Source organism: Saimiri boliviensis, chromosome 12 (genome assembly GCF_048565385.1).
Source record: "Saimiri boliviensis isolate mSaiBol1 chromosome 12, mSaiBol1.pri, whole genome shotgun sequence".
Lineage (NCBI taxonomy): Eukaryota > Metazoa > Chordata > Mammalia > Primates > Cebidae > Saimiri > Saimiri boliviensis.
The window spans coordinates 8,254,889-8,282,124 of record NC_133460.1 but is presented as its reverse complement, the minus strand read 5'-3'; the positions used below and the strand labels follow the sequence as shown (position 1 = coordinate 8,282,124).

General features: G+C 52.1%; 2 protein-coding genes and 1 long non-coding RNA gene across 26 annotated transcripts in view; 1 reads left to right on the top strand and 2 right to left on the bottom strand.

Moving 5' to 3' along the window:
• The window catches only part of NLRC3 (NLR family CARD domain containing 3), a 38,423-nt gene extending 29,226 nt beyond the window's left edge, over positions 1-9,197 (bottom strand). For 11 of the 12 annotated variants that reach the window (XM_074381673.1, XM_074381672.1, XM_074381664.1 and 8 more), the window contains exon 1: positions 8,979-9,197. The gene's annotated coding sequence lies outside the window, so the exon portion shown is untranslated. Of the gene's footprint in view, positions 1-7,254 lie in introns of all 12 variants that reach the window. The other variant, XM_074381665.1, reaches the window with a different exon arrangement.
• The window catches only part of LOC104651487 (uncharacterized), a 72,916-nt gene that overhangs the window by 28,813 nt on the left and 16,867 nt on the right, over positions 1-27,236 (top strand). For 8 of the 12 annotated variants that reach the window (XR_012512696.1, XR_012512691.1, XR_012512690.1 and 5 more), the window contains 3 exons: positions 9,173-9,341; positions 10,716-20,960; positions 22,305-23,512. This is a non-coding gene — a long non-coding RNA (uncharacterized LOC104651487). Of the gene's footprint in view, positions 1-9,172; positions 9,342-10,712; positions 20,961-22,304; positions 23,513-27,236 lie in introns of all 12 variants that reach the window. The other 4 variants (XR_012512687.1, XR_012512685.1, XR_012512688.1 and 1 more) reach the window with 4 other exon arrangements.
• The window catches only part of SLX4 (SLX4 structure-specific endonuclease subunit), a 29,511-nt gene continuing 15,254 nt past the window's right edge, over positions 12,980-27,236 (bottom strand). For both annotated transcript variants that reach the window (XM_074381663.1, XM_003928469.4), the window contains exons 9-14: positions 26,725-26,871; positions 25,268-25,434; positions 21,170-23,469; positions 16,195-16,297; positions 14,838-15,251; positions 12,980-14,428 (exon numbers count right to left, since the gene is read on the bottom strand). In XM_074381663.1, the coding sequence (XP_074237764.1) occupies positions 14,074-14,428; positions 14,838-15,251; positions 16,195-16,297; positions 21,170-23,469; positions 25,268-25,434; positions 26,725-26,871 (3,486 nt within the window). In that variant the 3' untranslated portion in view covers positions 12,980-14,073. The remainder of the gene's footprint in view (positions 14,429-14,837; positions 15,252-16,194; positions 16,298-21,169; positions 23,470-25,267; positions 25,435-26,724; positions 26,872-27,236) is intronic.

Sequence of the window (27,236 nt, the reverse complement as noted above, 5' to 3'; positions counted from 1 at the left end):
CTCACTGACACCCGTGCTTGTGCTGTATAATCTACTGCCTCTTACGGTAGTTCTTTTTTTTTTTTTTTTTTTTTTTTTGAGACAGAGTCTCAAACTCCTGACATCAAGTGATCCACCCACCTTGACTTCCCAAAGTTACAGGCATGAGCCGCCATGCCTGGCCACATTTTTAAAAAATTAGGAATATCTGTATTACTTTTTAGCATATATCGATATAAGCATGTGACTTATTTCCCTTCATTTATTTAACCGGTAAATATTTATGGAGGGCCTGTTGTATGTTCTAGGCCCTGGGATTGTGAAGGCAACCAAGTTAGATCAAGTTCTTGTCCTGAGGTTTGACAGGTAAAGGATGATGACAATGAAAAGCAAAACAAGTCAATAAGCAAGGCAGTTTCTGCTGGTGATCAGTGCTGTGAGTGGAATAAACTGTGAGTGACAAAGAGGGCTGGCATTTTAGGGGGAGGGGGAGCAGAGGCTGTAATTGGCAGCTGGGGAAGGCTGCTGTGAGAAGCCTCTGAGAAAAAGCAACCTAGGAGCAGAGAGGGTGAGAAAGAGTCATGCAGAGAGCTAGGGGAAGGGCATTTCAGGCCAAGGAAACAGCAAGTACTTAAGAGGAAATGCTGCTGGAGCAAGTGGAACCACCCCCTTGGGGCTGGGAGAGCCAGTCACTGTTGTTGTAAGGAGTTTGGATTTGTTCTAAGTGTGGTGGGGAGGCACTGGAGGCAGTGACATGAAAATGGATATCAGATCTTTCCTAGAATCTGTGAGCTACACAGCCGGGCGCGGTGGCTCAAGCCTGTAATCCCAGCACTTTGGGAGGCCGAGGCGGGTGGATCATGAGGTCAAGAGATCGAGACCATCCTGGTCAACATGGTGAAACCCCGTCTCTACTAAAAATACAAAAAAACTAGCTGGGTGTGGTGGCGCGTGCCTGTAATCCCAGCTACTCAGGAGGCTGAGGCAGGAGAATTGCCTGAGCCCAGGAGGCGGAGGTTGCGGTGAGCCGAGATCGCGCCATTGCACTCCAGCCTGGGTAACAAGGGCGAAATTCCGTCTCAAAAAAAAAAAAAAAAAAAAAAAAAGAATCTGTGAGCTACACTAAAGGATTTTCTGATATTGAACCAACCTTGCATTCTAGAATACAGTCTTCCATTTATATTATAAATAGAAGATGTATATATTCCATGTATGTAAAAGACACCATGAACTAGCACAAGAATAGATACGTAAGTCAATAGAAGAGGATATAGAGGCTAGAAACAAATAGATATTTATATTATCAACATATTAAGGAGTTTGGTAATGTGACAAAAATAGCATTTCAAATCAGTAAAAATGACATTGGGGCAATCGATCAGCCTATGAAAAATATTTTCCAGCTGTATTTCACATCAAACACAAAATTTATTTTCAGGTGGACTAAGGAGTTAAAATTGTAAACACAAAACCATAAAAGTGCAATAAGACAATATGAGAGAATACTTAAAAATGTTATTTGGGTACAGAAGGCTTTTTACAGTGATACGTACAAGTCAGAAATTTCAGCCTGGGCAACATAGTGACACAATATCTCTACAAAAAAAAAAAAAAAATAGTTGGGCTGGTGGTGGGCACCTATGCCCTAGCTATGGGGAGGCTGAGGTAGGAGGACCCCTTGAGCCCAGGAGGCTGAGGCTGCAGTGAGCTATGATTGTGCCACTGCACTCCAGCTTGAGTGACAGAGCAAGACCCTGGCTAAAAAAAAAAAACGAGCAGAATTCATAAAAGGAGAGACTAGTAAATTTGCCTTAATTGAAAAAAAAAATATTTAGTTTGATATTAAATAATTAAAATATAAGTAATAATAGATGGCATAAAGTTGAAAGAAAAACCATAAACCAGGAGGCAACGTTTGTAACATACATGAAAAAGTATGAATATCCTTAATACATAAAGAACTGTTATAAATCAATAAGTAACCAAATGGAATTATGAACCCCAAATGAAATAGCAAAAAGGACACAGATAATTCATAGTAGTATAAATGACCAAGATATTGAAAAGATGCTCAATCTCACTAAGGATCAAGAAAAAAAGAATAAGCTATCATTTTTCATATGTCTCATTGGTGAATATTGTAAGAACATAACAGACTGCATTGGTGAGAATGAGGAGGTAGTGGGAATCTTTTTTTTTTTTTTTTTTTTTTTTAACAGGGTTTCACTCTGTCACCCAGGATGGAGTGCAGTGGCACGATCATGGTTCACTGTAGCCTCAACCTCCCTGGGCTAAAGTGATCCTCCCAAGTAGCTAGGACTAGCCGGGACTACTGGCGCATGCTACCACACCCAGCTAATTTTTGTACTTTTTGTAGAGACAGGGTCTTGCCATTGTTGCCTAGGCTGGTCTCCAACTTCTGGGGTCAGTAATTTCCCACCTCGGCCTCCCAAAGTGCTGGAATTATAGGCATGAGCCACTGTGCCCGCCCTGTAATGGGAATCTTAATACATAGTTGGTGGAAGTATAAATTAGTGTAACAATTCTGGGTTATAATTTGCCATTATCTGTTGTCATTAAATATCTTTTGTCTTAGAAATCCCACTTCTGGGAATGTATCCTAAAGAAATATGTGGACTGGGTGTGGTGACTCACACCTGTAATCCTAGCACTTTGGGAGGCAGAGGCAGGCAAATCAGCTGAGGTCAGGAGTTTGAGACCAGCCTGGCCAACATAGTGAAACCCTGTGTCTACTAAAAATACAAAAATTAGCTGGGTGTGGCTGTGTGCACCTGTAATCCCAGCTACTTGGGAGGCTGAGGTGGGAGAATCGCTTAAACCTGGGAGGCGGAGTTTGCAGTGAACCAAAATCATGCCATTGTGCTCCAGCCTGGGTAACAGAGAGAGACTCCAACCCCCACTCCCCCAATAAAAAAAAGAGAAATATGTGGACAAGTACACTTATTTCTTTATAACAAAGATAAGCATAATCATGGGAACCAGAAATTGATGGGAAAAAAACTAAATGTCTATCAAAGGTAATCGGTAAATTATGATCTACTTATACAGTATGTAATCATACTACTGTATGTATACTGTATGTATCATTACAAAATGATACTGTGTAATCATTTTTTAAAAACCGGCCAGGCATGGTGACTCACGCCTGTAATCCTAGTGCTTTGGGAGGCCAAGGTATGCAGGTTGCCTGAGCTCAGCAGTTCAAGACCAGCCTCGGCAACATGGCGAAACCCTATCTCTACTAAAAATACAAAAAATTAGCTGGCACGCCTGTAGTCGCAGCTACCTGGGAGGCTGAGGCACGAGAATCTCTTCAGCCCAGGTGGTGGCGGTTGGAGTAAGCCAAGATCACACCACTGCACTCCAGCCTAGGCAATAGAGTGAGACCCTGTCTCAAAAAAAAAAAAAAAAAACGGTCAAATTACACGTCAAACTGGAAAAATGTCTCCAGTGTATTTTTGTCTTAATATTATAAAGGTTTGGCCGGGCGCGGTGGCTCAAGCCTGTAATCCCAGCACTTTGGGAGGCCGAGGCGGGTGGATCACGAGGTCAAGAGATCAAGACCATCCTGGTCAACAAGGTGAAACCCCGTCTCTACTAAAAATACAAAAAATTAGCTGGGCATGGTGGCGCGTGCCTGTAATCCCAGCTACTCAGGAGGCTGAGACAGGAGAATTGCCTGAACCCAGGAGACGGAGGTTGCGGGGTGAGCCAAGATCGTGCCATTGCACTCCAGCCTGGGTAACAAGAGCAAAACTCCGTCTCAAAAAAACAACAACAACAAAAAATATATATATATATATATATATATATATATATTTTGAAACTCCCTCTCAAAAAAAAATATATATATATAATAAAGGTTTTAATCACTTTTGTTGAGGCATGATTTATATACAATAAAATATACTCATTTTAACTGTACAGTTAGGTGATTTTTGACAAATTTATATACATGTATAACTATCACAATCAAAATATTCAACATTTCTTTCTTTCTCCAATAAAATGTTCCCTTCTGCCCCTTACAGTCTATCCTGACCACACCCCTCTGGCCCTAGGCCATTGCCCTACTCTTTTCACTGTAAATTAGTTTTGCCTTTTCTAGAATCTCATGTAAAAAGAATCACACAGTATCTATGATGTATTTTTAATGTGGAAAAATATCAAGATGCAAGGCTGGATGTGGTGGCTCATGCCTTTAATCTAGCACTTTGGGAGGCTGAGGAGGGAGGATCACTTGAGCCCGAGTTTGAGACCAGCCTGGGCAACATAGGGAGACCCCCGTCTCTACAAAAAAATACAAAAATTAGCTGGGTGTGGTGGAGTGTACCTGTAGTCCCAGCTACTTGGGAGACTGAGGTGAGAGGACTGCTTGAGCCCAGGAGGCTGAGGCTGCAGTGAGCCATGCTCAAGCCACTGTACTCCAGCCTGGGCAATAGAGTGAGACCCTGTCTGTAAAAAATAAAAATAAAAAAGTTAAATATCATAAAAATCAAATATCTAGGAATAAATCTAGCCAAAGTTTGCAAGACCTCTATACTGAAAACTATAAAATATTACTGAGGGAAATTAAAACCACTGAACGTAGGGATAGGGCCAGGCACTGTGGCTCACGCCTGTGATCTCAGCACTTTGCGAGGCCAAGGTGGGTGGATCGCTTGACCAGGAGTTCGAGACCAGCCTGAGCAACATGGCAAAACCCTGTCTCTATAAAAAGTACAAAAAATAAATTAGCCGAGCTCGGTGGCATGTGCCTGTAATCCCAGCTACTCAGGAAGCTGAGGTGGGAAGATTCCTTAACACCCAGGCCGTCAAGGCTGCAGTGAGCTGAGATCTCACCACTCTACTCCAGTCTGGGCAACAGAGTGAGATCCTGTCTCAAAAAAAAAGAAAAGTTTGCAACTATCTAAACATTCAAAGGTGTGTCAGCCCAAATGAAGCAGCACTGCTGTCTGCCTGATATGCCAGAGGCCAGGACATAGGGCTTCTGTCCTTCTCTCCACTGTGTGACATTAGGGTGTGGCCCAGGTAGACACAGCCTTCTGTTGCTGGATGTCCAGGTGTACCCACCAGGTGACCAGCTGTCCTGCCGGGGGTGGGGGTGGCTGGGAGGATGAGAGGACCCTGTGGAAGAAGTCCCAGCTCAGGGCCTCTCAGATCTGACGAGGACTCATCTGGAGTCTTATTTGTTTATTTGTAAAACACGCATAACACAAAATTTACCATTTTAACCATTTCAAAAATAATTTTCTTTGAAAAATAAAGATAGGGTCTTGGTTTGTGGCCTAAGCTGGCATGCAGTGGTAAAATCTTGGCTCACTGCAGCCTCGACTTCCTAGGCTCAAGCTATTCTCCTGTGTCAGCCTCGTGAGTAGCTGGGACTACAGGTGAGGACCACCAGGCTTGGCCCATTGTAACCATTTTATCTTATTTATTTATTTATTTATGAGCCAGAGTCTCGCTCTGTCGCCAGGCTGGAGTGCAGTGGCGCGATCTCGGCTCACTGCCACCTCTGCCTCCTGGGTTCAAGCGACTCCCCTGCCTCAGCCTCCTAAGTAGCTGGGATTATAGGCACCTACCACCACACCTGGCTAATGTTTGTATTTTAGTAAAGATCGGGTTTCACTATGTTGGCCATTCCTGACCTCTTGATCTGCCCGCCTCAGCCTCCCGAAGTGCTGGTATTACAGGTGTGAGCCACCATACCCGTTTTTGAAAATTAATTAATTAATTAATTTGAGACCGAGTCTCACTCTGTTGCCCAGGCTGGAGTGTAGTGGCGCCATCTAGGCTCACTGCAACCTCTGCCTCCCGGGTTCAAGCGATTCTCCCGCCTGAGGCTCCTGAGTAGCTGGGACGATAGGCACCCACCATCATGTCCAGGTAATTTTTGTATTTTTGTGCAGACAGGGTTTCACCATGTTGTCCAGGCTAGTCTTGAACTCCTGACCTCCCAAAGTGCTGGGATTGCAGGTGTGAGCCACCACACCCGGCCTTATGGAACATGGTTTTTAAGAAACCAGTGCTTGGCGTGACCACCCAGAGATTTGGTCTGGCATGGTCCCCATGTGGATCTAGTTTAAGCTCCTCAGGTGATTCTAACCAGAGTTGAGAACCGTGAGACCTGAGCAGAGGTGGGGGAGCAATGAGGGAGGGACAGTGCTGGCAGGAGTGAGGGGTCAGGGTGAGGCAGGACTCACGTGTGCCTGGGAAGGCAGGGCTGGAGTGGAGGGGCCTTATTAGTGTCTCAGTGTTGAGGATCAGCACTCCGTCCTGATCAGACACTCATCTTTTTGGCCCCACCACATTGGGTCCAAGGTTGCCAGATGCAGCGAATTAAATTACAAGACAAAGCAGGCACAGTGGCTCCTACTTGTAATCCCAGCACTTTGGGAGGCTGAGGTGGGCGGATCACATGATCACTAGTTCAAAACCAGCCTGGCCAACATGGTGAAACCCCGTCTCTACTGAAAATACAAAAATTAGCTGGATGTGGTGGCGGACACCTGTAGTCCCAGCTACTTGGGAGGCTGAAGCAGGAGAAGCACTTGAACTCAGAGGGTGGAGGCTGCAGTGAGTCTAGATCATGCCACTGCACTCCAGCCTGGGCAGCAGAATGAGACACTCTTTCTCAAAAAAAAAAAAAAAAAAAAAAAAAAGATATCCACAGATAGTTAAATTTCAGATAAATGACTCGATTCATAATTTTTAGTATAAACATAGCTCATGTCATACTGCTGGAGACATAATTTTGTTTTTTGAGATGGAGTCTCACTCTGTCACCCAGGCTGGAGACTAGTGGCGCAATCTCGGCTCACTGCAACCTCCCCCTCCTGGGTTCAAGCGATTCTTCCACCTCAGCTTCCCAAGTAGCTGGGATGAAAGGTGCGAGCCACCCTGTCCGGCTAATTTTTGTGTTTTTAGTAGAGACGGGGTTTTGCCATGTTGGTCAGTCTGGTCTCGAACTCTTGATCTCGTGATCTGCCCACCTCAGCCTCCCAAACACAGGCGTGAGCCACCGCGCCCAGCCTGGAGACATACGTATACCAAAGGAGTGGATTATCTGAAATTCAGATTTGACAGAGTGTCCTGTGTCTGATCTGGCACCCCTGCTCAGGCCCCACTCGGACGAAACCTGGCTTTCACCCTTGGACACTTTCTGCAAGAAGGGCAGAGGAGGGGGTGCAGGGTGAACCAACCCCACATTGCCAGCACCTCCCAGGGCAGCCCCAGAGGCTGAGGGCCAGCTACCTGGCTGCCACTGCTGCCAGGCCCGGCACGCAGCCCCTGCATCCCGCTGGCAGGCTGGAGCCTTCCACAGACCTCTCAGCAGACTGAGGTTGGGTTCCTGCCACTATGGACGGTCAGGCAGCCCCTGCAAGCGTAGCTGAAAGACAGGGAGACTGAGGACATGGAGGCCTTGGGTTGCTGTGGGGAATCTGAAGGCAAGAGATTACTCCACAGCCAGTCTGAGCTGCCACGGGCAGCAGGGCAAGGCTAGAGGGACGAGTAGGTGGCACTGCTCCCTCCTCCCCAGAGTCTCCCAGGTAGCACCAGGGTTCACCCCTAGAGCTTTGTCTGTGGGCGAAGGTGGACCTGAGACCTTCCTGGTGTGGTGTGGGCTCAGGCCCAGTCCCTCAGGCTCAGCAACTGGGCTGCTGCCTCATTTCTGAGAAGCCTGAGCCCCGACGGACTCGCCACCTCTGCCCGTTGCCTGCCCACATGGTCTTTGCCTCCCCGCTGGGGCCTCAGTCCTTGCGGGATCTGATGGGCCCTTCACTGCCATTTGGCACCCAGGTGGGGCCTCCCAGTGCTGGCTGCCTGCCTGGGCTGCCTGTATTTCCTGCCACGGCTGCTTGGATGCTTCCTTCTCCCTTCAGCCTGCCCCTGCCCCCTCCCAGGACCTCAGAATTCAGGACTTGGTCCTCTCGTGGCGGCCCCAGCATCATCACCTGAGCTCAAAAGCCTTCCAGAAGGAAGAAGGAAGTGGTGGCTGCAACTCGGGGCCCCACCCTGCTCCACTATGTGGACCCCTGGAGTCCAAGGGGTGGACAAGCCCAGCCTTGGGAAGCCCAGCACCCTCGGACAGAAGGGGGTTACAACCTGCAGCCTGTGATGGCCAAGAGTGAGCCCCAGGCTGAGGAGCACCTCCAGGGAGGGGACCAGAAAGGACACCAGGGCCCCTGGAGCCTGGCCACAGGGGAGAACCTTGCAGCCAACGCCCAGGGCAGTGATGCCCCTTCTGAGAAGGCCTCTGTGGTTGCCTTCTCTCTTGAGCCTTATCTCACTCGAGGCTGTGGCAGGGAGAGGCCCTGGGGCTGCCCACTGACCTGGGGGCAGTGCCTGCACCCTCCCTGCCCCTCATAATCCTTGGGGCAAGTCCTGTGTTGTCACCTTCATCTACAGGTGGGGAGCTGAAGCCCAGAGAAGTAGCCTCCCATGACGGGGGTGGGGGCGGGTCCCAGTGCCAGGAAAGGTTCCCAGGTCACATCTGTTTTTTCTTTTTCTTTTTTTTTTTTTTTTCTTTTGAGACGGAGTCTCGCTCTGTCACCCAGGCTGGAGTGCATTGGCGCGATCTCAGCTCACTGCAACCTCTGCCTCCCAGGTTCAAGTGATTCTCCTGCCTCAGCCTCCAAGTAGCTGGGATTACAGGTGTCAGCTACCACGCCAGGGTATTTTTTTCTTTTTAAAGTAGAGACAGAGTTTCACCATGTTGGCCAGTCAGGTCTCGAGCTGCTGACAACTGATCTGCCCACCTCAGCCTCCCAAAGTGCTAGGATTCACATCGAGTCCGGCCACATCTGTTTTTTCTACAGCATGAGCCAGTCCTGCCCCAGGAGGCACCTTCTTGGAGTCTTGTGGTGTCTCTTCAGTCCCCCTCCCAGAGTGGCTCAGGCCTTAAGGCCACTGTCCTTTCTGCCAGCATCCCTTCTCCCTCCTCTGCTCTGCACTGAGGGCACTTGGTCCCAGCTTACCTTCCGGGCCTCGATGCTGCTCCAGGGACACCAAGACTGGGGACCCTGGGGGTTTCATCTCTGTGCTCGTGGGCTCAGCCCTGCTCCAGCTGGGCGGTGGTAGATGTCCTGGGAATCCCTGTGCCAGCCTGAGTCCTCAGGACTAGGGATCGGGGCGCTTACCACACCAACTAACCGACCCACCGGCTGTGCAGGGGCCAAGAACAGTGCAGCCCGGACCTTCTTTGCCGTCCCAGCTGAGCCCACCGGCTGCCCCTGCGGGTCCTCACCTCTTCCTGTGCTGGGCTCCACCTCAGCCTTCCTTCCTGTCTGATTTCAACAGCCAACAGCCTCGCAGACACATCGAGGAGCCGCCGCCCCCATGTAAGTCAAGTGCAAGGGCGATGCTGGGGGTCATGAGTCTGCTACCAAGTGTCCCTGCAGGTGCCATGCTCAGGATAAAGTGGCCGGCGCCAAGGCTGTTGACACATCACTTCCATCCCGCCAAAAAGGAAGCTGCCTCGCCATCGATAGATGCTTGTTTTCAGGCGGGTGACCAAGAAACCAAGAGAGCAGCCCGAGGTCACGCAACTAGAGGGTGATCCCAGCAGGACTGGACTGCACCCTCCCACCCCCAGGCCACCCCTGTGGCACTCCCCTTCTATTTATTTGTGCATTCATTTACTTATTATTTATTTATTTATGACCGAGTCTTGCTCTGTTGCCCAGGCTGGAGTGCAGTGGTGCAATCTCAGCTCACTGCAACCTCCCCTTCCCGGTTCAAGAGATCCTCCTGCCTCAGCCTCCCAAGTAGCTGGGATTACCGGCCTACACCACCATGCCCAGCTGATTTTTGTATTTTTAGTAGAGAAGTGGCTTCACCATGTTGGCCAGGCTGTTGTTGAACTCCTGACCTCAGGTGATCCACCCACCTTGCCCTCCCAAAGTGTGGAGATTACATGAGCCACCTTGCCCAGCCTATTTATTTTTTGAGACAGGATCTTGCCCTGTCGCCCAGACTGGAGTGTGGTGGTGTGATCTCGGCTCACTGCAGCCTCCACCTCTCCTGGGGATCAAGTGATCCTCCTGCCTTGGCCTCCCAAAACCAGGGGATTACAGGTGTGAGCCACTGTGCCGCCTCTTCGAACATCTCCTGCTTTCCTTTTCTTGTCACCAAGTAGGCACCTCTGACCCAGCTGTGCCCCATAACATCTTCCTGTGAGCCAAGAGCTCCCCAGAGGCCAGTCCACCCATACCCTAAGAGGAAACAACAGAATGTAGCCATCCACAGCGGAGATCACACTTGGCCCCTGGAGGGGAACCTCAGCGGGTGGCCTCCCCTGACAGGGAAAGGCATGAGGAGGAAGGACATGGCCCAGAGCAGGCCACATGAGAAAAATTACAGTAAAGAAGTATGGGACATCTGCCAGGGACAGGGAGCAAGCAACTTAACATGGGGCCACTGAGGGAAGCAGGTGATAAGATGGGAGCCAGGGGACAAGGTTCTTGGGGTCTGAATTTTCCTCAGTAAGCAAATGGGAGCCAGCGATGGTTGTAGAGCAGGAGAGTAGTGGGTCTGGGCCCATAGAGCAGCTCGTGGATTGGGGAGGTGGGAGGGTTAGCTGGTTCCCGAGAGCCTGTGTAGGTGATGGAGGGGAGGGAGCTGAGGCAGCAGATCAGAGGTGCTCCTGCACAGTCCCCTACCTGCCTGTCTTACCTTTGCCCTCCCTTCATCCCTCCCTCCCTCCCTCCCAGCAGTGCTCTGAGCACCCAGGAAGCTGCTGGATGCTAGGAGGACACGATGGCCCTCAAGAAGCCTACCTGAGGCTCCAGGCAAGCAGGGTGCAGACCCAGTGGCTGCCGCCTCAGCTGTGGGGAGCAGCAAAGGCGCCTGAAACCAGGCCGCTCACAGGATGTTGGAAACCGCAGGGGCCCGGTGAGTATCTCACATGAAAGAGGCCAGAAGCTCGCTCTGCCTCCCTCCATGGCTCACGGGGGATGGATGCAGAGCCCGAGAGGACACAGCCTCCTCCATGGGATCTCGGGGAGCAGCCCAGCCCGGCCCAGCTGGGGTTCCTCCCTCTCACAGGAATGTCCATCAGTCCATTGAAAGGCTGGTCCTGTTCCCCACTCTGCCGGCTCTGCTGAGAACCAGGTGGGCTGTCCTCCTGGCTCCTGGGCCGGGGGTGTGATGGGGGCTCCCTAGCTGTTCTCACTCAGGGGCTTTCTGTCCACCCAGAGCTGGGGTCAGCTGGGCAGGCAGCAACTTCCTAACTCAGCAACAGCTCAAGGCCCCGCTTGCAGGCTCTTTCTCTGTGAGCCCCCTCGCCTGGGCCCAGGCTGGGCTGTGGCTCCCCTGTGACTGCCTTGAAGGACCATGCCCAAGCCATGCCAAGTTGGGGCCACCAAAAGTGAGGCAGGCCTGGAGGCCCAGTCACATTACAGCGAGGCATGGACATCCCCCCCCGCCCCCCACCGTTTTCTGATCTAGTTGGGTTACCCAGTGAGTTCTGCTGCTAGCTTCCCCCGCCACCCTTTAGAAATTTTCTTTTTAAATGTTTTCAAAATAGAGACTTGGTCTATGTTACTCAGGCTGGTCTCAAGCTCCTGGGCTCAAGTGATCCTCCCGCTTTGACCTCCCAAGGCACTGGAATTACATGTGGGAGCCACCACGCCCGGCCTGCCAGCTTCCTTCTCAGTCACTCCTGGAAGGGACTCCCTCCTGCCTTGTCCACAAGGAGGCCCCACTGCCCGCCAGCTTCACTGCAGGTGCTGTGAGAAGGCGTTTTCCTTTTCCGTCTGTCAGCTGGACCTAGTTTTGTGCTGCCTGGGTCAGCCTCATCTCTGTGGCAGGACCATCTACTCCCACATGCCACCATGCCTCTGTAGGTTCCCATGGTGGCTCCTTCAACCTCTTTCCCTCTGGAGGAATCAGCTGCTTCACAGCTTGTTTCAGGACAAGGACATGCTGCATTGTACAGGTTCAAGGCCAGGACCCGGTCCCCTGGCCGGCGGCACTGCATAAACTGAGCCTCTGCACAGCGCTGGCCCCTGTCCGCCCAGAGAGCATCCAGCAGCCCCGACTGGATCCAAGGTCACGGTGAGGCTCAGATCCAGTCCCCAGGCCATGCTTCCCCTAGCCTTGGGCTCACACTGCACTCAGGGCTCCTAGGCCAACCTGTTAACTACTTGGAACTCCTCCCCCAGCCAGCCTCCACCAGCCTTGAAGTTCTGAACTCTTAAGTCATGGGACACAACGAATGCATCCAAACCACAAACCCTGTGAGGCCAGACAGGGGCCCCGAGTCCCCCACCTTCCCCACTCCCTGCCACTTCCCGAACACCAGGGAGGGGGTCAGCCCACCAAGGCAGCAGCGCATGATGCCTTCCAAAGCAGGCCAAAGGCCAGCCTCAGATTGATCACAGCTGATCTCAGGCCCTCAAATTGTCTGCCCTGGGCTCCGTAAGCTGCGAGGCCTGAGCCTGCCCACGGGGTCACGTGCCAGGACACAGCATGAGTGCCTGAAACCACATTTCACTCCCTAAATGCTGTGTGCCCAGAAGACGCAGCTCACAAACCTCTCTTCCGAGAGGCTGTCCCGACACGGCCCTTCAGGCCTCAGGAGCCTGACCCCCCACCACGTGGGGATAGGCCAGCGTCTGTCTCCTCCACTAGACGGGACGCACTGGTAAAGTCAGATGCTGACTCGGTGAGTTACGGGGTGGGGTGAGGTGGGCGCGGCGGGGATCTGAATCTGCTTTAGTAGCGACCCTCTGTTGAGGCAGCTGCTGGAGGTGCTTGCGCCTCCTTCAAGGAGCAGGGACTGGAGCTTGGCACCCGGCCAGGGCTCAGTTGGATGCAGGTGTGTGAACTCGTCTCTGGTCTAGGAACTGAAATGAGGAGACAGCAGGCCCAGGTTACCCCGACACAAAGAGCAGGTGCAGGGCCGGGGGCCAAGGGGCCGCGGCATCTCCAGCTCCTGTTTCCCTTGTGATCTTCCTGGAGTGTGGCAGCCAGGAGGTTTTAATAAAGCCATTTTTGTTTATTGCACATCATATAAAACTGACTGCACTGCATTTGAAACAGACGAGGACATTCACAAGGATGGAGAACCGAGGTTTCCTTTCCTGGCCCTCGCCTTCCTCCACACTCCTCCTGAGTTGGAGGCAGCTTTAACCCAAATGGGTGGAACCCGCTAGTGAAGATGCTTGTTTTGGGGACATCAGAGTTGTTCTGGGCCCTTGTGCACTGTCCAGTTTGGAGACTGCTGGTGACAATGGCAAGTGTCCAGGCAGCCCGGCTGGGCCAGGAGAGTTGCACCTGGGCCATGGCAGTGGGGGGAGCCTGAGGACACCTGGTCTCAGGCTGGCGGTGGCTGGGGTTGGCCTGAGTGGTGAGGAGGACTGGCCTGGGCCACTAAGGCAGGCTGGACCTGATGTCCATCTCAGGACAGATGTGTGGGGCAGCTGTGCCCAGGACTGGTGGGCTCAGAGGGTGGCAGATGTGGCAGAATAGGCCTTGCCCTGGCCTGCTGGTGATGGCCCACTGCCCCTCTGGATTAAAGGGAGACACACTGGGCCGAGTGAGGTGGCTCACGCATTTTGGGAAACTAAGGCGGTTGGATTGCCTGAGGTCAGGAGTTCGCAACCAACCTGGGCAACACGGTGAAACCTTGTCTCTACTAAAATACAAAGTTATTACCCAGGCATGGTGGCATGTGCCTGCAGTCCCGACTACCCCGGGAGGCTAAGACAAGAGAATGGCTTGAACCCGGGAGGTGGAGGGTATGGTAAGCCGAGACCGGGACACTGTCCTCCAGCCTGGGTGACAGAATGAGACTCTATCTCCCAAAAAAAAAAATTTAAAAAGGGAGACACACTGTGGGCACAGACAGAGGAAGGGGCTCAAGTCTAAGTTCAATGGATGACACGCTCCAAATGCCACCCTGGAAACCAGAGAGAGCCGAGGAGGAAGCCCTGGATCGGGCTGTGGTCATTGTCACAGTGCACCCAGAAATGCCTGTGGAGGCCTGACCCACACTGGGTATCCCAGGTCCTCCCCGAAGATGGCAAAGGTGGGGGCTGCTGATGGCGGGGTGGGGCTGGAGACAGCCCGTCAGTTCCGCTCTGCCTTCTTCTTGCCCCGAGGCTGCCGCCTCCTGCCCTGGAGCTTCTCCCTGCGGGCGGCGGCGGTGGTGAAGGTGATACAGTGGGTGTCCAGGAAGTCCAGCAGCCTGCCCGAGGACACACGGAGGCCATTCTGCTTCAGCTCGGCCTTCAGCTCCCCCAGCTCAAAGGGCTGGTACAGCAGCACCTTCTGGTATAGGGCCGGCTTGGAGCGGATGTAGCATCTCAGAGCCTCGTCCATGTCCGCCACCTGCACAGCTGCCTGCGAGGCACTGACCTCGTCCTCGGCCTCCTCCTCTTCACCTGCAGACTCAAATGCCGCTCCAAACTCACAGGAGGAAGAACTGAAAAGAGCCAGACCCGGACATTTTGCAACCCCTTTTTCTCCAGTCCCTCAGACCAGGAGCTTCTTTAAAGGAAGGCGGGTGTTTCTATGGCTCCCATGGAGCCTGGCCTGTAGCACAGATGACCCCCAGGATGGCAGGATGGGCCTGAGAGATCCCTGCAGGCTGCTCCAGCGGGATCTCGCCCAGCCAGAAATATCCAGCATGCAGGGCAGGAACCAGGAGGCCTGCGCAGGGGTGGGAGTCAGAGAACCAGCCCTCTAAACCCACCTGGCTTTCCCATAGGTCACACCCAGAAGGTGATAGAGGTGCTTGAAGATTGGCCATTAGGCCTCACTTGTGCCAACCCTCAGACCCACGGGCCAGAGAATACATGAGGCCACTGACCCCATCGTGCCCATCCAATTACCTCTGTGAGCTCAAAGAGCTGTCACTGCCATCCACAGAGGTGGCCACGGATTCCTGGGAGGCTGGGAGCTGAGCGTCATCATCGAGGCCTGGAGGTGCCTCTTTGGCAGGTGACCTACTCAGGGGTGTGATGCTTTCAGGATGCTTCTTTTGCTGTCGGGGGCCCTTGGTCTTAGCAGGTCCCTTGGGCCTATGGGCCTCGGGTCCTGTGGTGGCCTCCTGCTGTGCATGGACTGCTGCCCTTGAAGGCTTGCAGGTCTGGGAGGCGAGGGTCTGGCAGTGAGGCGCCTGCGGCAGCACCTGTGACAACTGGCTCTCATCCTCCGAGTCTGAGTCCAGGGTCTGGTGCGTGTACTGGAATATCTCCTTCAGCTTCAGAACCATCTGGCGTTTAGGCAGAGGGCGGACTCCAAACCTGATGGAGAGAGAGGTAGACCTCAGAACCTACCCACAGGGCTGGCCCATGCTCCACACTGTTGTCCACCGTAGCAAAGAATGATGCCCAATGCATTCAGCGAATGGCTTGTGTGACAAACCACAGATGCCTGACTTCTGTGAGCATCTGAGGTTAGTGTCTCCAACTAAGCTTACTCTGATGATTCCAAATGAAACGTGCCAGCCGGGCATGATGGCTCATGCCTACAATCCCAGCAGTTTGTGAGGCCAAGGCAGGAGGATCACTTGAGTCCAGGACTTCAAGGCCAGTCTGGGCAACATAGCAAGACTCTGTCTCTACAAAAACTACAAAAATTAGCCAGGTGTGGTGGTGTCGCCTATAGTCATAGCTACTAGGAGGCTGAGGTAGAAGGATTGCTTAAGCCCGGGAGGTTGAGGCTACAGTGAGCCAAGATCACGTACTTCAGCGTGGGCAACAGAGTGAGACTCCGTCTCCAAAAATAAAATAAAAAATAGACAAAAGATACACTGCTCCCAGCTCTGAGGGATGGTGGCAGTAGCAGCCTCCCCGGGTGCCTGAGCAGAAGAGCACCGTCATGTGGATGTGAGAGTTCAATGTTCTTTTAAAAAAAATCAGGCCGCCTCACTCAGACTGCTCTGGCTAGGGGCCACTTCTATCTACAAGGAACATGGGGACCTGCTGCCCACGGGTGACATGCCGGAGTCTGTGTTGGCTCCCTCGGAAGGGTGCACAGAGAGGACTGGCAGCTCACCCCGGCACCCAGCGGTCACGTATGCTCTCCACGGAGCAGACTGCAGACCCTTCCTCCCAAGCCTGGGCCAGCTGCATCCACCAAACCCCAAGGGACCACACAGGGGACCCTTCTACCCCCAGGCCTGTGAAACCTGGTTACTTGTGGGGGGGAAAAGCCCACTGTGGGCAAGCCTGGAAGACCACCAACCTATCCAGTTCCTTCTTCAGCACCGGGGTCTCCATAATGGAATACTGTGGCATTGGAGTGATGGGCACTTTGGGGGGCAAATTCTTCTTCCGCTTAGCACCTTCTGGGTAAGAGAAAAAAAGCACACATTTTAGCATGAGGGATGTGGATTTCCCACGTGTGATCCCAGTAGTGTCACCAAGAGGAATACTGCACTTGAAGATAACCCAAGCATCACTTTTGCTCCATGAAAGCAACAACGGCCACCCCTTCCCTGTCTGGAGCCAGACTTCCTGTTGACAGCACTGGGGACATGCACTGAGGGCCACACCTTGTATAACACAGATGCCGGCTGAAAAGGGCTCCTGGGGCTACTCAACCCAACAGCACAGCACGTGACTGTATCTTACGCATGCAAACTTAAAAATGTCTGACCCACAGTGACAACTGAGACAGTGGGCCACACTGATACTCTTCAAACAGGCTTGGCTGGGTGCAGTGGTTCACGCCTGTAATCCTAGCACTTTAGGAGGCCGAGGCGGGCAGATCATGAGGTCAGGAGTTCCAGACCAGCCTGGCCAAGATGGTGGAACCCTGTTTCTAGTGAAAATATAAAAATTAACTGGGCGTGGAGGCTTGCGCCTGTAATCTCAGCTACCTGGGAGGTTGAGGTTGCAGTGAGCTGAGATTGCTCCAGCCTGGGCAAGAGAGCAGACTCCATCTCAAAAAAAGAACAAAGAAGGCCGGGCGCGGTGACTCAAGCCTGTAATCCCAGCACTTTGGGAGGCTGAGGCGGGTGGATCATGAGGTCGAGAGATCAAGACCATCCTGGTCAACATGGTGAAACCCCGTCTCTACTAAAAATACAAATAACAGCCGGGCGTGGTGGCTCAAGCCTGTAATCCCAGCACTTTGGGAGGCCGAGGCGGGTGGATCACAAGGTCGAGAGATCGAGACCAACCTGGTCAACATGGTGAAACCCCGTCTCTACTAAAAATACAAAAAATTAGCTGGGCATGGTGGCGCGTGCCTGTAATCCCAGCTACTCAGGAGGCTGAGGCAGGAGAATTGCCTGAATCCAGGAGGCGGAGGTTGCGGTGAGCCGAGATCGCGCCATTGCACTCCAGCCTGGGTAACGAGCGAAACTCCGTCTCAAAAAAAAAAAAAAAAAAAAAAAAAAACAAAAAACTAGCTGGGTGTGGTGGCACGTGCCTGTAATCCCAGCTACTTAGGAGGCTGAGGCAGGAGAATTGCCTGAGCCCAGGAGGCAGAGGTTGCGGTGAGCCGAGATCGCGCCATTGCACTCCAGCCTGGGTAACAAGAGCAAAACTCTGTCTCAAAAAAAAAAAAAAAAAAAAAGAACAAAGAAAGAAAGAAAAAAAAAGGCCTAGATATCAATTTTGTTTTTTAAAAATAATTCACCAATTTTAAAAAACCAGTTATTTACAATGTAATAACGAAAAAAACACCCAATTAAAAAAATGGGCAAACAATGTGAACATACATTCTCCAAAGAAAATGTACAGAATGGCCAATAACCACGTAAAAAGCTGCCCAACATCATTAGTCATCAGGGAAATTCAAGTCAAAACCACAATGAGATACCACTGCACGCCCGCTAAGACGGCCATAACAAAAACACAGAGCGCTTGGGCAACATGGCAAAACCCCATCTCTACAAAAAAAAAAAAAAATACAAAAACAGTTAGCTGGGTGTGGTGGCCCAAGCCTGTAGTTCCAGCTACTCAGGAGGCTGAGGTGGGAAGATCACCTCAGCCAGGAAGGTTGAGGCTGCAGCAAGCCATGAACACACCACTGCACTCTGGCCTGGGCAGTGGAGCAAGACCTTGTCTCAAAACAAACACAACTACAACAACAAAAAAGAATAAAAAGTGTTGGTAGAGATATAAAACAGTGCAGTCACTTTGGGAAATAGTCTAGCAGTTCCTCAAAATGCTACACACAGTTGCCATATGACCCAGCAATTCCACTGCTAAGTATAGAACCAAGAAGAATGAAAATTTAACGTCTACACAAAACCTTGCATGTGAATGTTTCTAAGTAGCGTTATTAACAACCAAAAAGTAAAAACAACCCACATGTTCATAATGGATGAATGGATAAGCAAAACTGGCATGCCATCAGTGGGGTATTAGTCAGACATAGAAAGGAATGTATGCCCAGAGCCAGGGCAACAGAGCAAGACCCTGTCTCTACAAAAAAAAAAAAAAAAAAAAAGCCAGGCATGGTGGCACCTGCCTGTAGTCCCAGCTACTCAGGAGGTTGAGTTGGGAGGATCACTTGAGCATGGGCAGTCGAGGCTGCAGTGAGCTGTGATTCTGCCACTGCACTCCAGGCTGGGTAACAGAGCAAGAACGCTGACTCAAAAACTGGCCGGGTGCAGTGGCTCAGGCCTGTAATCCCATCACTTTGGGAGACCGAGGTGGGTGGATCACTTGAGGTCAGGAGTTTGAGATCAGCCTGGTCAACATGATGAAACCTTGTCTCTACAAATACAAAACAAATTGCAGGTGGCAGGTGCCTGTAATCCCACCTACTCGGGAGGCTGAGGAGGGAGAATTACTTGAACCAGGAGGGTGGAGGTTGCAGTGAGGCGAGATTGTGCCATTGCACTCTAGCTTGGGCAACAGAGCAAGACTGTCTTAAAAAAACAAAAACAAAAAAACCAAAACAGAATAAAAAGGAATAAATACTGATCTATGCTACTTGTATGAATCTTGAAAACTGTATGCTAACTGAAAGAAGCCAGACACAAAAGGCCACATATAGAAATATATGGCTTGGTTTATGTGACATGTCCAGGACAGGCAAATCTATACAGACAGAAGGTAGATTCTTGGTTGCCAGGCCTGGGGGAAGGGGAGAGTCCGCTCAAGGGTTTGGGATTTATTGTTGAGATGATGAGAATGTTCTGGAATTAGAGTGGTGGCAATGGTATAACACTGTGAATGGACTAACAACCACTGAACTGTCCATTTTAGAAGGGTAGTTTTTTTTCTTTTTCTTTTGAGACGGAGTCTCGCTCTGTCGCTCAGCCTGGAGTGCGTGCAGTGATGCAATCTGAGCTCACTGCAACCTCTGCCTCCCCAGTTCAAGCCATTCTCCTGCCTTAGCCTCCTGAGTAGCTGGGACTAAAGGCACATGCCACCACACTTGGCTAATTTTTTTATAATTTTCGTAGAGACAGGGTTTCATCATGTTAGCCAGCATGGTTTCGAATTCCTGACTTTTGTGATCTGCCCACCTTGGCCTCCCAAAGTGCTGGGATTACCAGCGTGAGCCACTGCACCTGCCCCAAAAGGGTAGATTTTATGGTATGTAAATTATATCTAAATAAAGCTATTACTTTAAAAAATAATAGGCGATGCAAGGTGGCACATGCCTGTAATCCCAGCACTTTGGGAGGCCGAGGTGGGTTGATCATCTGAGGTCAGGAGCTGAAGACCAGCCTGACCAACATGGTGAAACCCTGTCTCTACTAAAAATAAAAACTTAGCTGGGCATAGTGGCTGGTGCCTGTAGTCTCAGCTACTTGAGAGGCTGAGGCAGGAGAATCTCCTGAACCGGGAGGTGGAGGTTGCACTCCAGCCTGGTGACACATGAGGAACAGAGGGACTTTGGGTTCTTCTCTCTTTCATGACCATTTTATCACCATGGAGCCCTTTGAGCGCAAACGTCTCCTGAGAAAGGCAGATTCTTCCTGTGGCCACAACAACATCCTAAAGCCCACCTCAGATCTGCTCTCCAGCCTCCTCCAGCTGTTCTCATAGCACTCCCTGGGAACTGGTTAGAAATGCAAATTACTGGTCACCCTTTGGGGCAGGTTGGGCCAGGTATGCCATAAGAAGCTATCCAAAAAACAAAAAACAAAAACAAAACAAAACAAAAAGAAGCTATCCAGGTGCTTCTGAAGCCCCTGAGGGCAGGGGGCACTGTCAGTGGCCTCAGTAGTCTGGATTTCGGGTAGTAGCACCAAGGGGAGGGGCCGACACCTGGGGCTCTGACTCTCCCCTGGGACTGAAATGAGCAGGAAGGTGGCATCCCTGCACCTGGGGGGACCAGGAAGAACGGGCCTCACAGCCTTTCACGCTTGCCCCGCCTGTTTCTTTTCTTAATTGAGGTGAAATTCACATAAATCGTAAAGGGAACAATTCAGTGGCAGTAAGTATTCACAGTATTGTGCAACCATCATCTCTATTTCCAAAACATTTTCAGCACCCCAAAAGGAAACCCTGTACCCCATAAGCTATCATTCCCCCTCCCTCCAACCCAGGGCAACCACTAACCTGCATTCTGTCTCTCTGGATTTGCCTATTCTAAACACTTCCTATCCATGAACGCAGACAGTACATGACGTTCATGTCTGGCTTCTCTCACCTGGCAGCGTGTTTCCCGGGGTGTCCACGCTGTGGCGTGTCAGTGCCTCACTCCTTTGTGGCTGAACACTGTTCCATTTTCTAGATGGACCACGTTTGGTTTCCCCATTCACCTGCTGACGGGCATTTGGGTTGCTTCCACCTTTTGGCGACTGTGAATAGTGCTGCTATGAACGTGTGTCTGACTCCCTGTTTTTAATTCTTTTGGATACACAGGCAAAAGTGGAATTGCTGGGTCCTGCAGCCATTCTACAGTTAACATTTTAAAGAACCACCCTGGCCCAATCTTAAGGCACGCCGATACTTGTTGAACGAGTGTCAGCCTTTGGAGGTGCTGGCTCCGTGTTCTGGAGAGGGGTCCACAGAGGTGGATTTTTAACACATGCCCAGGTAAGCACTAGTTCCAGGCAAGTTTGGGTACCCCTGACTTACTGGCTTAGTAGGTGGAGGGGAGTCTGGAAGGCAGCAGAAGTGTCGTGCCTCAGGTCAGCAGGCATTCAGCACCACCTGCCCCTGGGTCGCATGACCGATCTCCACACCCACTTAGTGTAAAAGAGTCAGAAAGACAGTCCCCCTCCCCAGCTCTCCCACCTACTTACTGGGCGTCTCTAACCCTTTGGGCTTCTGAGCTCCACTGGTGCTTAGCATCTGGGTGGGAGGAGGGGTCTCTGGAGGCCTCTGCTCTTCCCCGTCCCAATCATCCCACAGAGCCGAATTCAGAACGCTCAGCCTGCTGTTCCCCAGGGAGCCCGCACCCGAGGACTTCTCTTTCGATTTCCGCTGGGCAGTGCCGCTTCCTCGGATGGGGGTGGTATCCAGGAGTCCCGGGGAGCAGCAGTCATAGCTGTCAGTGGCCGCCTCCATCTTGAGGCTGGGGCTGCTGGTGCTCAGGGGGCCGGTCCGCTCCAGGTTCCAGTGGTCAATGGGAATTGGCGAGAGGGGCTCCATGTGCCAGCAGCCATTGTCAATTGGAACTGGGGGGTCACTGTGCAGTGGGGGGCTACTGTTGGCCTGATAGGAGGCCACCTCCTGCTCATCGTCACTGTCCCCGAGTTCCACGACTTCAGTCACTGTAGTCTGATTCAGAAAGCTTGGCCCAGGTGGCGAGTGTTTCAGGAACCGCCTGCTGAAGTGGGTGTGGCCCCCTGAGATGGGATGTGGAGCCAGCGGAGAGGAGTGCAGGTGGCCCTTGGGGTGGGGACAGGAAGGACTTCTGTGGCCTTGCCTTCTGCCATCGGAAGTTCCTGGAGAGACAGGAGTGCAGCATGAGGACGGTGTCTGGGGCCTGATGACCGAAAGCTTTTGAGCGACTTTGTTCCCTTCCCTGTTTCCTACCGAGGGCCTGGGCATGTGCTGAGTCACCGCCTCCACGGCCGGCCCACTCCTGAGGCTGCTGATTTGGGTCTGGGAAGAACAGTCTCGGCTTCTGCCTGCCAGTGGGGTGGCGGGCACCAGCCAAGAGGTGTCTGTGGTGCTGCCCTCTTCGGGGCTGCTCTCACGGTCACAGAACAGCCAGGGAGCCCCTCTGCTGCCCCAAGAGCCCCGATTCTCTGGCAGCCCTGCCTTGTCCTCCGGCTGCAGTGAGGCTTCCCTTCCCAGTGGGCTCTGGGAAGGTTCCTGATCCGCATCAACGTCAATGATGGAGAACAGCTCACAGGATCTGGGGCTAATTTCTAGAGCTTTCTTTTTTTCCAGGGGATCACTAAAAATGGACTTCTTTTTGGATTTTTCCAGCTCCAGCTCCTCATCTGAGTCCAGTAAGAGGATGACCTCATCTTCTTTGTTCAGTTGGGATGAAGATTTCTGAGATCTGCAACTTGAATGGTCAGGATTTGACTGGGTTAGGTCAATGGACAGAGATTTTTCTGGGGACATCAGGACCCCCTTATCTCTGCGCTCCAGCATGGACTGACACTCTTTGCCTTTCTGGCCTGGCTCGTTAGACAGTGTGAGGACACTCCTCTCCCTTTTCTGCTTTGATGGCACAGCTGGAGACGGCGAGGTTGGGGACCCCACCTGGGATGTTCTGCTGCGGGACCGGGGTGTCGACAGGGCCGACCCGCTCGTATGATGAGGGTGGTGAGACTGGCAGGGACTCCCGCCCTGGGGAGGCCCCAGTAGGAAGCAGCATGGGTGCGGCGGAGATGCCTGCCAGGGAGCCAGGCGATGAGAAACCTCCAGCCCCCTTTCCCTGACAGCGCCATCCTGTTCCTTGGGCTCACTGGTTATTTGTGACGGCTCTGAGAACTCTCCCTGAGTTGAAGAGAAGAGTTGTTCGTAATCCTTGGCATCATCTGAGCGTGGAAGGGAGCTTTCTTTTCTCTCTGCCCGGCAGCCCCCGGAAGGGCTGGAGCAGCTGGAATGGCCAGGCGCCGCCTCCGGCGCCTCCTGTTCAGGGGCCTCCAGTCCCAGTGTCCCTGAGCACTGGCCCTGGGGCAGTGAGACGGTGCACTGTCCCACCTTCTCCCAGGTGGTGGTGGCCTCATCTCCTCCCAGCCCCAATGACTCCACCTCCTCTACCTTGTCCCGCTGTTCTTGCACCTGGACACTTGCAAGGAGCTGCCCAGAGACCGGACTGTCCCCCTCCAGCCAGTCAGCGTCCTCGCCGGTACCCGATGCCCTTTCCTCCTGGAGCAACTTTCGCTGAGTAGCTGCAAATTCATAAATTTCTTCCATTTCTTCTTCATTCACTTTTTCTTGATCTTCTTCACGGCCCTTGGATTTCAACAAAGTCTCCACTTCCTCCTCTTCATCTGCCCACATTGACCTCAAGAGTTCCTGGAAATTCTCCGCCCTGCTTTTGCAATTCTCGGCTTCCTTCTCCTCCCACGGTTTGCCCTCTGAATCTGTGGCAACAGGCACCTGTTCACACAGGTGAACAAGCTCGCTCACGCCAAACCTGCAACACAAAACACCGGGAGTCATCGCCACTCTGCGTGGAGGTAGGCTCGGGGCATCCCCGTGGGGTGGGGGACCAGAGCAGAGTCTTCACCAGGAGGAATGACCGTGACCCATGCCCTGCTCCCTCTCAAGGCGGCGCCCACACTCCTGCCCAGAAACACCCAGGCCACTTAGTTCCAGACACCAGAGACTCAAGACACCTAAAGCAGGGCTTGCTAACTACAGCTGCAGACATAAAGGGGTGTGTTGGGCTGAGTGTGAGGTAACAGGGATTGGCAAGGCTACAAAACTGGGGAGTCTGTGCTGCCTCAGAGTCCCCCAAGACACAGTGTCAGGGCCAGGGATGGTGGCTCATGCCTGAAATCCCAGCACTTTGAGAGCCAAGATAGCAGGCTCGCTCAAGGCTGGAAGTTTGAGATCAGCCTGGACAACACAGAAAGTCTCCATCTCTACAAAAAAAATATAAAAATTAGCCTAGGAGTTCAAGGGTATATTGAGCTGTGATCATGCCACTGCAATCCAGCCTGGGCAACAGCAAGGGACCCTGTCTCTAAAAAGATAAAAAAGGCCAGCACAGTGGCTCATGCCCATAATCCCAGCACTTTGGGAGGCTGAGGCAGGAGAATTGCTTGAGGCTGAGTTCAAGAAGAGCCTGGGCAACGTAGCAACACCCTGTCTCTCCAAAAAATAAAAAATGAATGAAAAGACTTGGCATCAGACACAATCCACAGCAGACCCAGTCTGTCAGGTCAGACCAGGCCAGTTGGGCAGCCAGCCACCTGTTTGAAGGCTCTGTGGCCTAATCAGTTCATTTCAAACCCCAGAGGCCGAGCCATTCTTTTCCTAAGCAAGCAGTGGAGGGAGGATGAAAAATGAGCAAGGCTTCATCTGTGGCAGAGGCCCTGTCCAGAGGTACAACACTTGGCCCTGCTGAGCTGCTGCCTCTCTCCTAAGATGCTAGTTGGACAAGCCAGGGGAGCTGTGGCGCACCAAGATACAGCCTAAGCATTCTTTCTGCGCCTATTTCCTGGGACTCTGGAAAGGACCCATTTGTTCAGGTCACTGTAGCCAAGGGCCATTCCCTTGTTTTTTTTTTTTTTTTTTTGATATAGTATAGTGGAGTTCAGTGGCCCGATTCAGCTCATTGCAGCCTCTACCTCCCAGGTTCCAGCAGTTCTCCTGCTTCAGTGTCCTGAGTCGCTGGGATTACAGGCACACGCCACCAGGCCCAGCTAATTTTTTTGTGTGTTTTCAGTAGAGACGGGGTTTCACCATGTTGGCCAGGCTGGTCTCGAACTCCTGACCTCAGGTGATCCGCCCGCCTCAGCCTCCCAAAGTGCTGAGATTACAGGTGTGAGCCACTGCGCCTGCCCCATTCTCTTCTTAATCACACCCAGAGGACTGAAAACCAAGGGGCTTGTCCGGGCGTGGTGGCTCATGCCTGTAATCCCAGCACTTTGGGAGGCTGAGGCAGGCGGATCACGAGGTCAAGAGATCGAGACCATTCTGACTGACACGGTGAAACCCCATCTCTATAAAAAACAAAAACAAAACCCACGGGGCTTGATAGTCCTCCCCATCCAGTGCTTGGCACCCCTGCCAAGTGTCTGTTCTGGCCTGACTTTCACCTAATACACCCTGTTCCACAGGGTCATCGTTGGTCATGGACTTGGGATTAAAAGGTATAAACAGGACTGTTAGTTCGCTCAGCCTCAGCCCCGACCCTCCTGCAGCACAACCCTCCGCTGAGCTGTCAACCTGCCAGTTAATTTCAAAGGCTAGGGAGCAATCCAGACCTGTGTGCCAGGGAGCTCAGCTCTGAGCTCAGGCCAGGAGGTAGGCCAGTGTCCGCAGTGTAGAGATAGTGCAGGAATGTGCGGGCAGCCTCGGTGCTCACGTCACCCAGCAGGACACGCTGGGTCAGAACCCCATCCTCTACAGCAGAGAAGCCTTCGTTGTTCACCTGAAGGTGAAATGCAACACAGAGGGTTTATTGGTCAGACTGTTGTAACTTGGAGCAAAGCAGACAGTCTCGGGTGTCCTGCAGGTTACTAGTCTTTTTATTTTTCCTTTTAGAGAATTTCCAGGAGTGTCTCCTCCTGTTGCCCAGGCTGGAGTGCAGTAGTATGATCATAGCTTACTGCAGCCTTCAACTCCTAAGCTGATGTTTACTTTTATTTTGAGCTGGAGACTCACTCAGTTGACCAGGCTGGAGTGCAGTGGCGAAATCTCGGCTCACTGTAGCCTCCACCTCCCGGGTTCAAGCGATTCTCCTGCCTCGGCCTCCTGAGTAGCTGGGATTGCAGGCGCATAGCAGCATGCCTGGCTAGTTTTTTGTATTTTCAGTAGAGACGGAGTTTCACCATGTTGGCCAAGCTGGTCTGGAACTCCTGACCTCAGGTGGTTCGCCCTCCTCAGCGTTTCAAAGTGCTGGACCTTACTGGTGTGAGCCACTGCACCGGGCCCCTAGGCTAATTTTTAATTTTTTTTGTAGAGATGGGCTCTGTGTTCTTCAGACTGGTCTTGAACTCCTGGCCTCAAGCACTCCTCCCACCTTTGTCTCTCAAAGTACAGGGATTTAAGGCATGAGCCACCTGCCCAGTCCCTAGTCTTATAAGCAGCTCCATGCCCCAGTAAAGTGTTAGCCAGTGCTGATGCATATTTTTGGCAAATAATTTTACAGGTGAGGCTTAACACTTCTCTGTTGTCAAATCGTATTGAGAATAGACATGCTAGGACCCAGTTAGATTCCTCCTGATAGACACATCTGGGCTCTGGAACTTTGACAGACACTGAGAATAGCTCCCCAAATTCCTGCGGACACGCAAGTCAAATGCTTTCAAGTCTGAAAAGAAAAGGTTCACCAGCACCTCAACCCTGAAGAGATCAATTGTGAGCCTTTGTAATTATGCAAATAGAGTAAAGAGAAAACAATTCTGGGAAACAATGAACTTTCATTCAACAGAATGAAAAGGCTGATGTTTCCCAATTCTGAGGCCACCCCCTCACAAACCCTCCCAACCTCAAGCATGGATCTTTATCTTCTCCACTGTTAGAGAAAGGGGGTGGGGGGGAGGGAGAAAGTGAGAACATGGTGAGGGGGGCAGGAAGTGAGGGAGACAGGGATGGGGGGGCGGAGGCGGGAAAGAAGTGCACCTGAGGCAAGGGGAGAGCCTAGTCAGAGAAAGGGGGTGGGGACGGCAGGGCGGGGGGTGGTGTGTGTCGGGGGAAAAAGGAGGGCCTGTGTACTTACATACTGGATGAGGAGCGGGCATCGGGCATAAAGCACGAACTTGTGGGCGTAAAGCACCTCCCCGCTGTCTGTCTGGAACTGGACGTCACTCAGGTGTGGGTTATTGACCATGGTGCCAAAGTCAGAAACCAGCAGCCCAAGGGAGAGCTGGAGTGGGAGGAGAGGAAGCACCGTCACCTCGCCTACCTCTGCTCCTCTCCCTGGGCAGTGGGAAGCTCCCCGCAAGAAGGTGGCACTAGGGTGGGCCTCAAGTCAGGACCTGTGCTTTCCTTTCCTCTCCAAAATGGTTCCCACAATGGGCTCCACCTTTGAGTGACCCTAAAGCTATGAGCGGCACAGAAGAGCAAAGCACTAGATTGTTCCTCTGACTCTCTATTCCAGAGGGTTCTCTGGCACCCGTGGAGAGGCCAGACGTGGGGCTAGATGTGAACCCGCAGAGCTGGCAGCTCCTGCACTGTATGGGCACAGGGTACCTGGTCTCCGAGGACGTGTACCCATGCCCTGTGATGGGC